The following is a 14,183-nucleotide window of genomic DNA, read 5'->3' as shown; positions in this document are numbered from 1 at the left end:
ATTACTAAATGAGTAAAAGGTAAAGTTGTATTTTCTCAAGCCCAGCTACTCTAGAGAGTAAAATCACAAGTAAAGAATACTTTTAAGAGGTTATGAAGATGCTTTTGCTCTGAAAATAATGATATCGATGCACCAGATGCCATTCTAAGTGCTCATTTGACCTTGACACCAATGTGGTAGAGTTATCATCATTATTGTTCTATTTTGGATGGATGAGGAAACTGAGTGTAGAAACTACAGTCACACAACTGTAACTGGTGTAACTGGAAATAGAAACCAAGGAAATCTAACTCCAGGGTCTATATGATTAACCTCTACACTCAGCTGGCTTCTCATTGGTGGAAATGTTAGAGCCTCAGTCCTAAATCAAGTCGAGCTTTTCTCCTGGTAGAACCCAAGGAATATACCACTCTTTCCATTGCCTCATAAAAAGCCATGCCAAAACTCGGTGGTTTTAAGCAGCAACAATCCTTTATTTAGCTCACAAGTCTGTAGTTTGAGTGGGATTTCACAAAGAAGGCTTGTCTCTGCTCCATGCAGTGTCAGCTGGAGCAGGTCATCTGGAAGCTAGAAGATTTACTTCCAAGACGACTCAGCCTCATGGCTGGTTAGCCGGTGCTGACGATGCTGAGAACCATCCAGGGGTGTCAACTGGGGACCTGATTCCTCCCGATGTAAGCCTCTCCACAAGCTGCTTTAACTTCCTCACAGCATGATCAGTGAGCTCCAAGAGCAGCATCCCAAAGAGACAGGATGTGGTGTCTGCCTGGAGCTGGAAGCTATCAGAGCATGAATCCTGCCATATTCTATGAAATGCAGGGGAGGGAACCTGGAACCTACCTTTTAATGAGAGGAGCACCAAAGCATTTGGGATAATGTTTTAAAACAGCCACAGTGCCTATTAGATTTCATCTCCAAATTTGTGAAGCTAAGGTTCATCAGCTTTTATTGACCCTATGGCTCCCAATGAAATGAGCTGACTTCAGGCTCTGTTGTAGCCTCCATATCAAAGTCACTCCTCCTCTCATCCACATCCTGGAAGGCCTAGTAAGTAGCACCCAATTCTGGGAAGGAAAAAGATTCACCAATCCCCATGCTCCACAGTGTTGACAGTGGTATTAGACCTCAAGCCTCTTGCCACTTACCACAGTCTTCTTGTTGTAGGGCTATTCTGAAGAGCTCTGTTAGTTTCTCACAATCAGCCTGGGTCAGAAGACCTTGGAAAAAACAGCACACAATACTACTCTTAAGATCAAACTGCTCTCTGACTCTCCTACTTGGGGTTGAATTTCTTCTGCAGCCCAGGTACTGAGTCTATGAGATTAAGAAGGGCTCCTAGGTGCCTGCTCCACACCATTTCCTATTCTTCTCATTATTCTCAGTTCAATTGAGTTGCTCAGTCCAACTGTTTGTGACCCCATGGACTGCAGCACACCAGGCTTCCCTGCCCTTCACCAACTCCCAGAGCTTGCTCAAACTCATGTCCATCAAGTCAGTGATGCCATCCAACCATCTCATCCTCTGTCATCCCCATCTCTTCCTGCTTTCAATCTTTCCCAGTATCAGGGTCTTTTCTAATGAGTCAGCTCTTCACATAAGATGGCCAAATTATTGGAGTTTCAGCTTCAGCATCAGTCCTTCCAAGGAAAATTCAGGGTTGATTTCCTTTAGGATTAACTGGTTTGATCTCTTTGTAGTCCAAGGGACTCTCAAGAATCTTATCTAGTACCATAGTTCAAAAGCATCAATTCTTCAGTGCTCAGCCTTCTTTATGGTCCAAATCTCACAACCATACATGACTAATGCAAAAACCATAGCTTTGACTATGTGGACCTTTGTTGGCAAAATAATGTCTCTTCTTTTTAATATGCTGTCTAGGTTTGTCATTATTCTCACTTTTACCCAAAACACAAGATTGTCTGAGGGTTTCAGCTCCAGGCAACACAGGCTACCTAATCTGTGAGGCCCAGTGCAAAATGAAAAAATGGGACTTCTTAATCAAAAAGAAAAAAAAAAAAATGTTCTTAAAGGCACCAAAATAAAAAGAATCTTTTTTTCTTCAGTCTCTCCTGACTTGTCGTGTTTTGTTGTTCTAAGTAAAGAAAAACAGTGAGACAGTAAAACACTGAACAATGCCAACCCAACTGTTTTTATTTTACTTCTTTTTTAATACTATAATTAAAACCCAGATCCTTTTATTTATATCCAAAGAGAAATTAGACTGTAAATGTGAATAAGATTTTCATATGACTACTTCTCTGAATACAGAGGTTCTTTTCGAATGATAGAAATGTCTTACAACTAGATTGGCTGCACAGGCATTTAAGTTCTTTATTTTTTGTTATTATTTTTTTTTAGTCTTTTGGCTATGCCCCTCAGCATGTGGGATCTTAGTTTCTGAACCAAGGATTGAACCTGTACCCCCTGCACTGGCAGCATGATGTCTTAACCACTGGACCACCAGTAAAGTCCCTTATTTCACTTCTTGATACGCATACAGTCTATCAACACATTCTACCTTCAGCTTTCTGATAAGTAAGGAATGACTAAGAAGGAAAGAAAAAGAAAACATGAGTTGCCTTATATTTCCTTTTCCTTTTATGCCACAGTTTTCACTTGGCTGTACAAGAAATAGAGCTTCTCAGATGGCTCAGTGGTAAAGAAGTCACCTACAATGCAGGAGACCTGGGTTCGATCCCTGAGTTGGGAAGATCCCCTGGAGAAGGAAATGACGACCCACTCCAGTATTCTTGCCTGGGAAATCCCATGGACAGGAGAGCCTGGCAGGCTACAGTCCATGGGGTTGCAAAGAATCAGACATGACTTAGTGACTAAACCACCACCACAACACAAGGATTATTGTTTCTTAGAACACCACTGCCTTTTTTTTTTCCTCCTATTTTGGAAATTAGTTTCAGTTCAAGCAGATAACCTGGCCTCTGGGGGCTGTCAGGGCTTCATTCCTTACTCAGTCATATTTGCATTATGTTATCTTGCCCTTGGTTTGAGTCTTAAGGAACTCCCACACACTGTGAACCCACAGAAATTTTGTGACCATGGGCCTCACAAATTGTATGTGCAAATAGAACAGCAACAAGTAGCAGACACATCTATTGTACATATCTCTTCTGTTGATGCACAGGCTTCATTGTCTCAACAAATTTCTCTTGCAAAACACAAATTCAAAGATAAAATTTTTAAGAATTTCAAGGCTGTGACAGCAGAGCATGAAACTCTTTCTGAGCTCATTGTCCTGTGCTACTGCATAGGTTGTATGTCCAGGAAGCCCCCTCTCATTCCAGAGCCCAGATTCAGCCCTCTCAGGACGTTGACCGGGTCCTGAGCAAAAGGAAGAGCCCAGGAAATTACTGCCATATTTGGGGACATCATTCGGAATCAAAATAAATTTCTAAAATCATTTTACTTCAACACGGGATGGAATATTTAATAGAATTCTGCATTGAAAATTTAGATATTGCTAACTGGAAACTCTCTCCCTTAACTCATGTCACTGTTTGATTTTCTAATTTCTGTTTCTTTATATATTCTATTTCTCTAGTTTAAATTGAAATATAATTGACATTTAGTACAACACACAGATCTTAAGTATACAGTTCACTGACTTTTTACCTATGTATCCAACTATATATATATAGGTACAATATGGAATGTTTCTATCACCCAAGCAAATTCTCTTGTACCCATTAACAGTCAGTAACCACCAATCACTCTCCAAAGTTTGTATTCTTTGCCTATTTGTCTTTTCTAGAACTTCACAAAAACAAAAGAAAAAGTAATTAAAAACAACAACAGCAACAAAATAATTTTTAAAAAGAGAAAACAGAGTCTAATAGTGTATATTCTTTTGTGTCTGCTCTGTGCAATGTTTTTTGAGATTCATCCATGCTGTTGCAGGTAGAAATTTTTCATCCATTCCAGTGTTAATAGATGTTTGGGTTGCTTCTAGGTTAGAGCTACTGTAAATTAAGCTGCTATGAACATCTGTGTAAGAATCTTTGTGTGGATATTTGTTTTCATTTCTCTTGAGTAAATACGTAAGAGGGAAAACACTGTGTCATAGAGTGGCATATATTGTACTTGAGTAGACATTGCCACAGAGTTTGCCTAAGTAGTTATATAATTTTATACTCTTGGACTTCCCTGTTTGTCCAGTGGTAAACAGCATGCCAGCATAGGGGCTATAGGTTTGATCCCAGGTACAAGAAGATTCCACATGCCTCAGAGCAACTAAGCCCTTGGACCACAACCACTGAGTCCAAGTTTTAGAACCCATGCATTACAACTACTGAAGTTCATGTGCCTAGAGCCCATGATCCACCATAAGAGAAGCCCCCCAAATGAGAAGCCCAAGCACCACAACTAGAGAGTAGCCCCCACTTGCTGCATCCAGAGCAAGCCTTCTCAAAGCAATGAAGACCCAGCACACCCAAAAATAAGTAAATAAATAAAATTTTAAAACATTTTAATACTCTAGCAATGTATGAAAATCCTGTCTTTTCATTTTTCCTTTTGTTTTGCCTCCTTGCTTCCCCAACTTCATAATCATTTCCATATAATTGAGAGGAAGGGTCTTAATTTAGGAACAAACTATGTAATTGGCCAAGAAGAGAAGGATTTGAAAATCTGAGGGTCCTAAGCAATGTAATTCTTTTTTTTTAATTTATTTACTTTAATTGGAGGCTAATTACTTTACAATAATGCGGTGGTTTTTGCCATACATTGACATGGATCAGCCAGGGGTGCACATGTATACCCCCGTCCCGAACCCCCCTCCCACCTCCCTCCCCATCCGATCTCTCTGGGTTGTTTCAGTGCACCAGCTTTGAGTACCCTGTTTCATGCATCGAACTTGCACTGGTCATCTATTTCACATATGATAATATACATGTTTCAAAGCTATTCTCTCAAATCATTCCACCCTTGCCTTCTCCCACAGAGACAAAAAGTCCGTTCTTTACATCTGTGTCTCTTTTGATGTCTTGCATATAAGGTCATCGTTACCATCTTTCTAAATTCCATATATATGCATTAATACACTGTATTGGTGTTTTTCTTTCTGCTTATTTCACTGTGTATAATAGGCTCCAGTTTCATCCATCTCATTAGAACTGACTCAAATACATTCTTTTTTATAGCTGAGTAATAATCCATTGTGTATACGTAGAAAATGTGCACTTGTGTGTGTGAGTGAGTGTGTTTGTGTGTATGGAGGGAGCATGTGTTTTTCATGTGTTCTTAGATAATTCATAGCACCAACTAACTTTAGGAACAAATACTTCTAAAGTTCCCACTCAACTGAGAACTTTAAAAACATTGAGCATATCCCCCTACTCTTCATATATCAATTTAATCTTAAAATATTAGCCATTCCAGAATAATGCAAGAAATTATTTTATTTAAAACTTTCAGATATTTATCAATGGTGATGATGTGCAACCTACAAGTGACATTTTGAGAAGAGATAACAGATAGTACCAGATAATGTTATCTGTTTTTATTGAATTCACTTAATGTTTATTGAGATTCCCAGGTGGCTCAGTGGTAAAGAATCTGCCTGCCAATGCAGGAGACTCAGGAGACACAGGTTTGATCCCTGGGTTGGGAAGATTCCCTGGAGGAGGAAATGGCTACCCTCTCCAGTATTCTTGCTGAGAAAATCCCATGGACAGAGGCGCCTAGTGGGTTACAGTCTACGGGGTTTCAAAGAGCCGGACATGACTGAGCACGTACACACACACACATACACACACACACACACAATGGTTTATTATTTTAGAGGGCTCAGCATTTATTTTTTTCTTCCATAAAATCTTCTTTGTTGGTAAAATAGCTACAACATTTAAGAGGTGAATATATAGATAAGAGAGCATTGTTAGATCTTATGGCAGCAGAAGAGTCCAAATGTGATTACCCCACCTGTCCCAGGTCAGAGGCAAGTTGGGGAAAGGGGCTTTCTGGCCCACAGCAGCGGCTGAGGGACGATCCCAGAAGAGGGCAGCCAAGAGCTGAGGAGACACGGCTGAGACCGAGGGTGACTGTGAAAGAGACTCTCGTCCATTACGGAAGTTGCCAGAGTCTGGGGCCTGATGAGCTCCAACTTGACTCGACCAGGAAAAACAGTCAGTAGTGAAAGCTAGGGTACCAGCTCGGGTACCCCAGAGTGAGATTAAGAGAAAGCAGAAGGTTGCTGGCCTGAATCAAAGTCAAGCGAGAGATGATACAAGATCAAGATCCACAAAAGGAATAGATCAACTCACAAACTTTTTCTTTTTTTGGCTTTTTCTATTTTTTAATAAAGTATTTTTCCTTTAAAAATATTCACAGTTATTATGATACACTGGAAATTACAACAAAGGTTTGTTCTAATGATGAGTTTGGGGATGCTTTTAGGGCCTGAAGCCAGAAGATAGTTGTGATCTATCACAGTACCAGGCTTTCAAGCTCCTTTGGAGTATGTTTGGGAGTAAGTAAGAGCTAATGCTTAGTTAAAAGCCACCCAGATGTTAATTGAGGCCTCCTATATTTAATAGACAGGATTGGCCTGCTTACTGTGGGAACTCCAATCCCTCTCTGAGATTGCTGGCAATCTCCGGGAGAGAAGAGGCAAGCGCTGGGTATTACTTTCTCATGGTCACCCTCATCTGTGAAAAGCAAAGCATTTGAACAAATCTTGGCACACTTTACAAATGACCATTATTTCCCTCCTTCATCCTCCTTTCTCCTTCTCTTTTGCTTCTTCCTTCTTCCCCTTGTTACTGTGATGACCTCTGGTTCTGAGTTCCTGCTTCCACTGGACACTGGTCAGTTAATAGATTGTTTCATTATTTCTTACTCAAGTTGTCGTGTTTTGCACCAGGCAAATCCATCTGTGAATCTTATTCCCTTTCATAGTTGGTACATACTAATAACACCACCACTTCCCTCTCCCCCTCAATACATACAGATGTGTATATATCTGTTAACATGATATATTTTTGTTTTTATCAGAATTCAGTGCAAATTGAGGGTGACAAATGGGGTATGAGTATTTACAACTCAAAAATGAACTCCTACTGTCCACCTGAAATTATTACAACATTGTCAATCAGCTATAAGTAAGTGTTAGTCGCTCAATCATGCCCGACTCTTTGCGACCCCAAGGACTGCAGCCCACCAGGCTCCTCTGTCCATGAGATTTTCCAGGCAAGGATACAGGAGTGGGTTGCCATTTCCTTCTCCAGGGGATCTTCCCAACCCAGGGATCAAACCCCGGTCTCCTGCCCTACAGACAGATTCTTTACCGACTGAGCTATAATGGAAGCCCTTATTCCAATATAAAATAAATTTTTTTAAAAAATGAACTCCTACTACTTGAAAACTGATTCTTCTTAAGAGTTCTTTTCCCAGGAATTTTTCTATTGGCTTTTCATCCATATAGGGGCTCAGCAACACACTAGCTAGCTTGTTTCTCTTCCTTTCTCCCAGGTGCTATCTCCTCAGAATCCTCTCCTTCCTGGATTGCAGCCTCCAATGCAAATTCTTCATTCTTTATGCGGAGCACACAGTTCTGGCTGGTGACTACTTCCAAGCTAAGGTCCGGACCCACTTTTGCATATCCAAACCTACAGAAATATTCAACAAGCGAAAAGGTTCGTGTTTACCACGCTCCATTTTCCTTCCTGGGATTCCCCAGTGACTCAGTGGTAAAGAATCCGCCTGCCAATGCCGGAGATGTGGGTTCCATCCCTGGGTTGCGAAGACCCCCTGAAGAAGGACATGGAGTCCCACTCCAGTATCATTGCCTGGAAAATCCCATGAACAGAGGAGCCTGGCAGGCTACAGTCCATGGGGTCGCAAAAGAGTCAGACACGACTTAGCAACTAAACAACAACAACAACATTCTCCTTCTTACATCGTGGTTGTAAATTTCATTTTCTACTTCTTCTTTGCTCCAGGCAAGTAGAGTGAGAAAGATTTAGTAGGAAGCAACAGGGAGGAAGACACACTGGGAGAGAAGTGGAGCATCGTAGCAAAGAGTTTAACATTTGGACAAGGGTATCTGCAGTAACACGGCAGTTTCAGTCTGGAAGCCCCAAACTTAGAGGAATTCAGTTTGTAGGGAATAACACATACTAAGGGCTTCCCTGGTGGCTCAAACGGTAAAGCGTCTGCCTGTAATGTGGGAGACCTGGGTTTGATCCCTCGGTAGGGAAGATCCCCTGGAGAAGGAAATGGCAACCCACTCCAGTACTCTTGCCTGGAAAATCCCATGGATGGAGAAGCCTGGTAGGCTACAGTCCGTGGAGTCACAAAGAGTTGGACACGACTGAGCAACTTCACTACTACTAACACATACTAAGAATTTTATCCAAAGCCGATCAAAGGAAGAGTAGGGACAAGACCCCCCAAAATGAGGCTTATAGGTTAAGATAATCAACCAATTCCATGCAATTATAGTCTTCACTTGATAGCCACGGGGTATTGGTTCCAGGAGCCCCTGAGGTATTAAAACTTGGTGGTGCTTAAGTTCCTTATATAAAATGGTGTAGTGCAATTGGCCTCAGTATCCACAGATACAGAGGGCTGACTGTACTAGGGGACCTGATAAAGCTCATCCATATTCCATACCTGTGTTGTGGGGCCAGAAGAAAGGGTGTGGAAGAAACCCCAAACTTGAAAAATCCATGTGAAAAGGATGTAAATAAACAACCTAGCTGCTTGATATGGATTTGAAAACTCTCTCTCATTTGACACTCATGATGTAATCAATATTTTTTCCATTTTGTGAGAAAACAAGTGTCATTAAATAAAAAATTTATTGCTATCTATTACTCTTAAAGAGGTCACACTAATCACTCTGCAATTCTCTTCCCCATAAGATAAAGTGTTCCTAATACAACAGGGGAAAAGAAAATGTAATGGTAGTATGACTTCACTGAAAATCTGTGGTAACGATAGTAGAGCGTTCATGTAGGAAGACACCAAAGCAGAGGAACACACTGGAGAGCTTAAAAATATAAACTTGATATTTGATAAAGGTAGCACCACAGAACAATCTGGAATGGATAGATAGATTGCTTCTTAGGTAGTATGAGAAAACTGGATCACTGTACAAAGAAAAACTGAGCTTGATCCTGCATTTTTACGATATGCCAAGGGGATTCAAAATGGATTTTACAACCTATTAAAGTAATAGAATATGAAAGGACTGTCTTTACAAACCAGGGGGAAACCTTTCTAAGCAAGACCCCAAAATATAAACATGAGATAAAGAAACAATTATTATCACTGCATAAAATTTGAAGATTTCTGTTCAATGAAGTATAAACTTAGACAAATGACTAAGAGGAGATACCAGCATGACTAAACTCTACAAGGCATTAAAACTAAAATATACAACAAGGACCTACTGTATACACAGTGAACTATACTCAATATTTTGTAATAACCTATAAGGGAAAAGAATTTGTAAAAGTATGTGTGTGTGTATGTGTGTTTTAAATCACTTCAGTCCTGTCCGACTCTTTGCAACCCCCACGGACTGCAGCCCCCCAGGCTCCTCTGTCCGTGGGACTCTCTAGGCAAGAATGCTAGAGTGGGTTGCCATTTCCTCCTCCAGGGGATCTTTCTGATCCAGGGATTAAACCCACGTCTCATGTCTCCTGCACTGGCAGGCAGATTCTTTACCACTAGCACCACCTAGGAAGCCGTCCTAAAAGTATATATGCATATATATATATATATATATACACACACACATTCATATACAACTGAATCACTTTGCTATACACCTGAAACTAACATAAATATTTCAATTAAAAGCAAAAACTAGAGGGATTTCCCCAGTGGTCCAATGGTTAAGACTCTATGCTTCTAATGCAAGGGGCATGGGTTCAACCCCTGGTTGGGAACTACGATTTCACATGCTGTGCAGTGCAGCCAAAAAAGAAAAGCTAGAATATACGACGTGTTTCTGTAAATCAACAGGAATAAAATTGGAAACTGAATATAAAAATAGATAACAGATATGAATAGGCAATTTGAAGCAGAGGAAGCCCAAAGGGCTAACAAATAATAAAAAGATCCTCAACATCACTAGTAAGCTGATGTATCAAAACTGAAGCAAAAATGATACACCATTTTATGCCCATCAAACTGGCAAAAATTGGAAAGGATGATATCCCATCAAATTGGCAAAAATTGGAAAGGATGATATCAGTTTGGCAAGGATACGGAGAAGTAATGTAAATTGGTACAGGTACTCTGGAAGGCATTCTGGCAGAATTCAGTAAAAATGTCAGTACGTGCCTCAGACTCACTTATCTCAGGGAATATACATACCAAAGAAATTCTTGCATAGATCTGAAGGAGAGTTATACAGGGACATTTGTTGCAGTGTTTATGGTGGAAGTATGCTAGGGGATGGGTACATAAAATGTAGTGAATGTGAAATGCTATGCAGGTAGAAGCAGGATATATACAGCAATATGGGTACATCATAGAAAATTAATGCTGAGGAAAAAAAAGTTTAAAACTATGTATTTCACAAGAACATATGCATATTTTATAATCCGTATTAGACACATTAGAGTGAGGAGAGGAACATGGGATTTGGATTGAGGTTAAAGAAACTAAAATAGACCAGTAATAAGCATTACATAAATGATCTTGATATTAAGCAATGAATTGAGAGGTATGATTAAATTTTATATAACCGAGGTCTAACATGAAAGTAGAAGATAAATGATGAAAACATATGCTTATTGAGCAATTACCACCTTGAAAATATTATAGTAAAAGTGATAGATAATTACAACAAACATGGTAAAGATATATTTAGCAAAAACTGCAATACTGGATATTTAAAGATGACATGCACCAAAGGATTTTGGAAGGGGGGGAAAAGAAAGCAAACAAATACCATAAATATGTTATTCTTTCTAAGTCAATTTATAGCTTAACATCATTCCAATCAAAACACCAGTAGGATTTTTCTTAGATGAAGATAAAGCTGATGGAAAGTTCACTAAAGTGTACTAAAGAGGTTAAGGTCTCAAAAAATAGCTTCAAAAAGAAAAGCAAAGAGAAAACGGTAGTTTTCAAGATGGCAAATGATAGGACGATACAACAAAAATTTATATAATGGCACAAAACAGATCCATGTAAGTGAATAGAAATTTCAGAAATAGAACATTATTACATACCATAATTAAACATAGAATTAAAAATATACTGAAAAATAAAGGCAAAGGAAAGATTTCATAAGACAACTAGATTATAATCTAGAGAAAATTAAGTGAGAACCATACCTTATATAAGTACCAGAATAAATTTGAAGAATATTTTCTTTTTAAAATCAACTCTTGTAAGTAATTTACATGTAGTGTTCCATTCTCTCTTAACAATAACTCTGGTGATGGTGATTTAGTCACCAAGTTGTGTCCGACTCTTGCGATCCCATGGACTGTAGCCTGCCAGGCTCCTCTATCTGTGGGTTTCTCCAGGTGAGGATACTGGAGTGGGTTGCCATTTCCTTCTCCAGAGGATCTTCCCGGCCCAGGAACTAAACCCTGGTCTCCTGCATTGCAGGCAGATTCTTTACCAACTGAGCTATGAGGGAACCCCCAATAACTCTGTAAATAGGCATAATTATTATAATAATTTTATAGATGAAAAACTGAGGCAAAGAAAATTTAAAAACATTTTTTGACTGTATTTTTGGTTTGCTGTCTGCAACTATCATTAGTCAGCCTAACACAAATGTCCCCAAAGTGTCTTTATTCCTTTGTTGGTTGGAATGAAAGTCATTCTTTCCCAGAGGTTTTCTTCCTTCTGTGCCCAACCTGTAAAGAAACCAATTTCTGCTGTCAATCCAGGCACTAATAATGACAATACAAATTGGCTGTACCTTGAGGGAAAGTTTACTGGAGATCTAAGTAAGATCTTTGGAAACTCCAAGACTTTCATTTAAATCCAGTCTTGAATACAAGTATTGTAATGGTATCCAGAGTGTTTCTTAGGGCTGTTTCCAAAGGAAAAAAAATAGGTCTACTGAAGGTCCTAATAATGGAATTTTGTTCTGAAGACTGATTTTGGCAACTGAAGAAGTTTGTATGCCTTTGTTATGACGATTGGGATGGGGAATACATGTAAATCCATGGTTGATTTATGTCAATGTATGACAAAAACCACTACAATACTGTAAAGTAATTAGCCTCCAACTAATAAAAATAAATAGAAAAATAAATAAATAAAAGAACCAATGTTATCATCTCTCATGAGATCCAAAATCAGTGTTCTTTAAATTTTGTTACTTTGCTTGATTATTCTACTAAATTGTTTTTGTCCCCCTAAAATTGTGCTTTAAATCTGTATCTTTTGGGCCAGGAGCCATGTGAGTTGCATTTGTCTGTTCTTTCTATAGGACAGACACCACAGATCATTTTTTCAAAGAAGAAATGACAGCATGAGAGCACATCAGAGTCCTGTTAGCTCGTGGCCTCAGCTTCCCATTGTGCGTGTACCTTTGCTTCCAGAAGAATCAGTGGCTTATAATTTAAGAATGTTGCTGCTGCTAAGTCCCTTCAGTCGTGTCCGACTCTGTGCGACCCCATAGATGGCAGCCCACCAGGCTCCTCCATCCACAGGATTCCCCAGGCAAGAATACTGGAGTGGGTTGCCATTTCCTTCTCCAATAATTTAAGAATATATAAAAATAAATTTAACTGAGCAGGTATCAGGTATCATTGAAATTGTAGTATGAAAATTCTCTCTCTCTCTCTCTCCTTTGGGGAGAAAAATTAAAATGAAAGTACTGTGGTTAAAAACTAGAACAAAATTTAAAAAACTGGTAGAGTAAGATCAATGAAGCTAAAATATCATATGCATGGGGATTATAGCAAGGTACTTTCCAAATTAAAGTTAATGAGAAATGAAATTAGGTAGATTCAAGAATGTAATGGATGAGTTCAACCACTTGTACAAATGATAGAACAAAGAAATTGTCTTTAATATCAACTGAAGAATTTAGAAAATATCCAAATCCAGTCAAAGAGTCTTGTGTTTCAGGAAGACATGTTAAATGTTGTGACCCAGAAAATATCAGCTAGGGGTCAAAAATTCAAAGACCCAAAGAGAATATAAAGACTCAGGCAGTTAATATAAATATAAATCAAGATAAAATTAAAAAAATTAGCAACCTACTGGGGACTTCCTTGGTGGTCCAGTGGCTAAGACTTCTTGCTCCCAATACAGGGAGCCCAGGTTTCATCCCTTGTCAGGAAACTAGATCCCACACACGGCAGCTAAGAGCTTGCATGCCTCAGCTAAAGATTCCACATGCTGCAACGAAGTGCCTCATATTCTTAAAAGCCATTAAAGAATAGCAACCTACAGATTGAGATATTTGCAAATCATAGATTCTATAAGAGGCTAATATCTAGAATATATTAAAAAAAAATCTTCTGAGAATTCCCTGACAGACCAGTGGTCAAGACTCTGTGGCCCGTCTCTTTTCGCTATCTTTCTGTGCCACCAGAACGGTGCACATGAAAGTCCTGGCTGATGCTCTCAGGAGTATCAGCAATGCCAAAAAGAGAGGCAAATGCCAGGTCCTTATTAGGCTGTGCTCCAAAGTCATCATCAGGTTTCTAACAGTGACGATGAAGCATGGTTACATTGGCGAATTTGAAATCATTGATGATCACAGGGCTGGGAAGATTGTTGTGAACCTCACAGGCAGTCTAAATAAGTGTGGAGTGATCAGCCCCAGATTTGATGTGCACCTCAAAGATCTAGTAAAATGGCAGAATAACCTGCTCCCATCCCGTCAGTTTGATTTCACTGTACTGACAACCTCAGCTGGCATCACGGACCATGAAGAAGCAAGACGAAAACATACAGGAGGGAAAATCCTTGGGTTCTTTTTCTAGGGATGTAATAAGTACAAATAAAATGCCTCAGAGGACTCTGGTGTTTCCTTAAGTCATTTGAACTTTGTAGAGCAGAGTAGCAAGAGTGTCTTCAGGAGTATACAGCCTTTGTGTTAATTAGTGAATGCTGTTTCCTTGAAGTACAAGAAAGTTTTGACTTGGCATAACTTTCACCATCACCCTTGTGGTTTACCAGAGGAAGGTGTGTCTGGTCCTGGATGGTTGACTCTGGTTTGGGGTTCAGATGGTGAA

At 39.4% G+C, this 14,183-nt stretch overlaps 1 protein-coding gene across 1 annotated transcript; it reads left to right on the top strand.

The window, feature by feature from the left end:
- Window positions 1-13,547: 13,547 nt before the first annotated feature.
- LOC136146496 (small ribosomal subunit protein uS8-like) lies at window positions 13,548-13,941 on the top strand. The gene has a single exon (XM_065905407.1). It carries the CDS (start codon window positions 13,548-13,550, stop codon window positions 13,929-13,931), a length of 384 nt encoding a protein of 127 aa, XP_065761479.1. The 3' UTR covers window positions 13,932-13,941.
- The last annotated feature ends 242 nt before the right edge of the window (window positions 13,942-14,183 follow it).

This window comes from Muntiacus reevesi, chromosome 14 (assembly GCF_963930625.1).
Source record: "Muntiacus reevesi chromosome 14, mMunRee1.1, whole genome shotgun sequence".
In the NCBI taxonomy this organism is placed as follows: Eukaryota; Metazoa; Chordata; class Mammalia; order Artiodactyla; family Cervidae; genus Muntiacus; species Muntiacus reevesi.
This window is presented reverse-complemented; position numbering and strand designations above follow the sequence as displayed.

Bases quoted from the DNA above. Each gene is read 5' to 3' on its own strand.
- LOC136146496 (XM_065905407.1), top strand. From the start codon at position 13,548: ATGAAAGTCCTGGCTGATGCTCTCAGGAGTATCAGCAATGCCAAAAAG.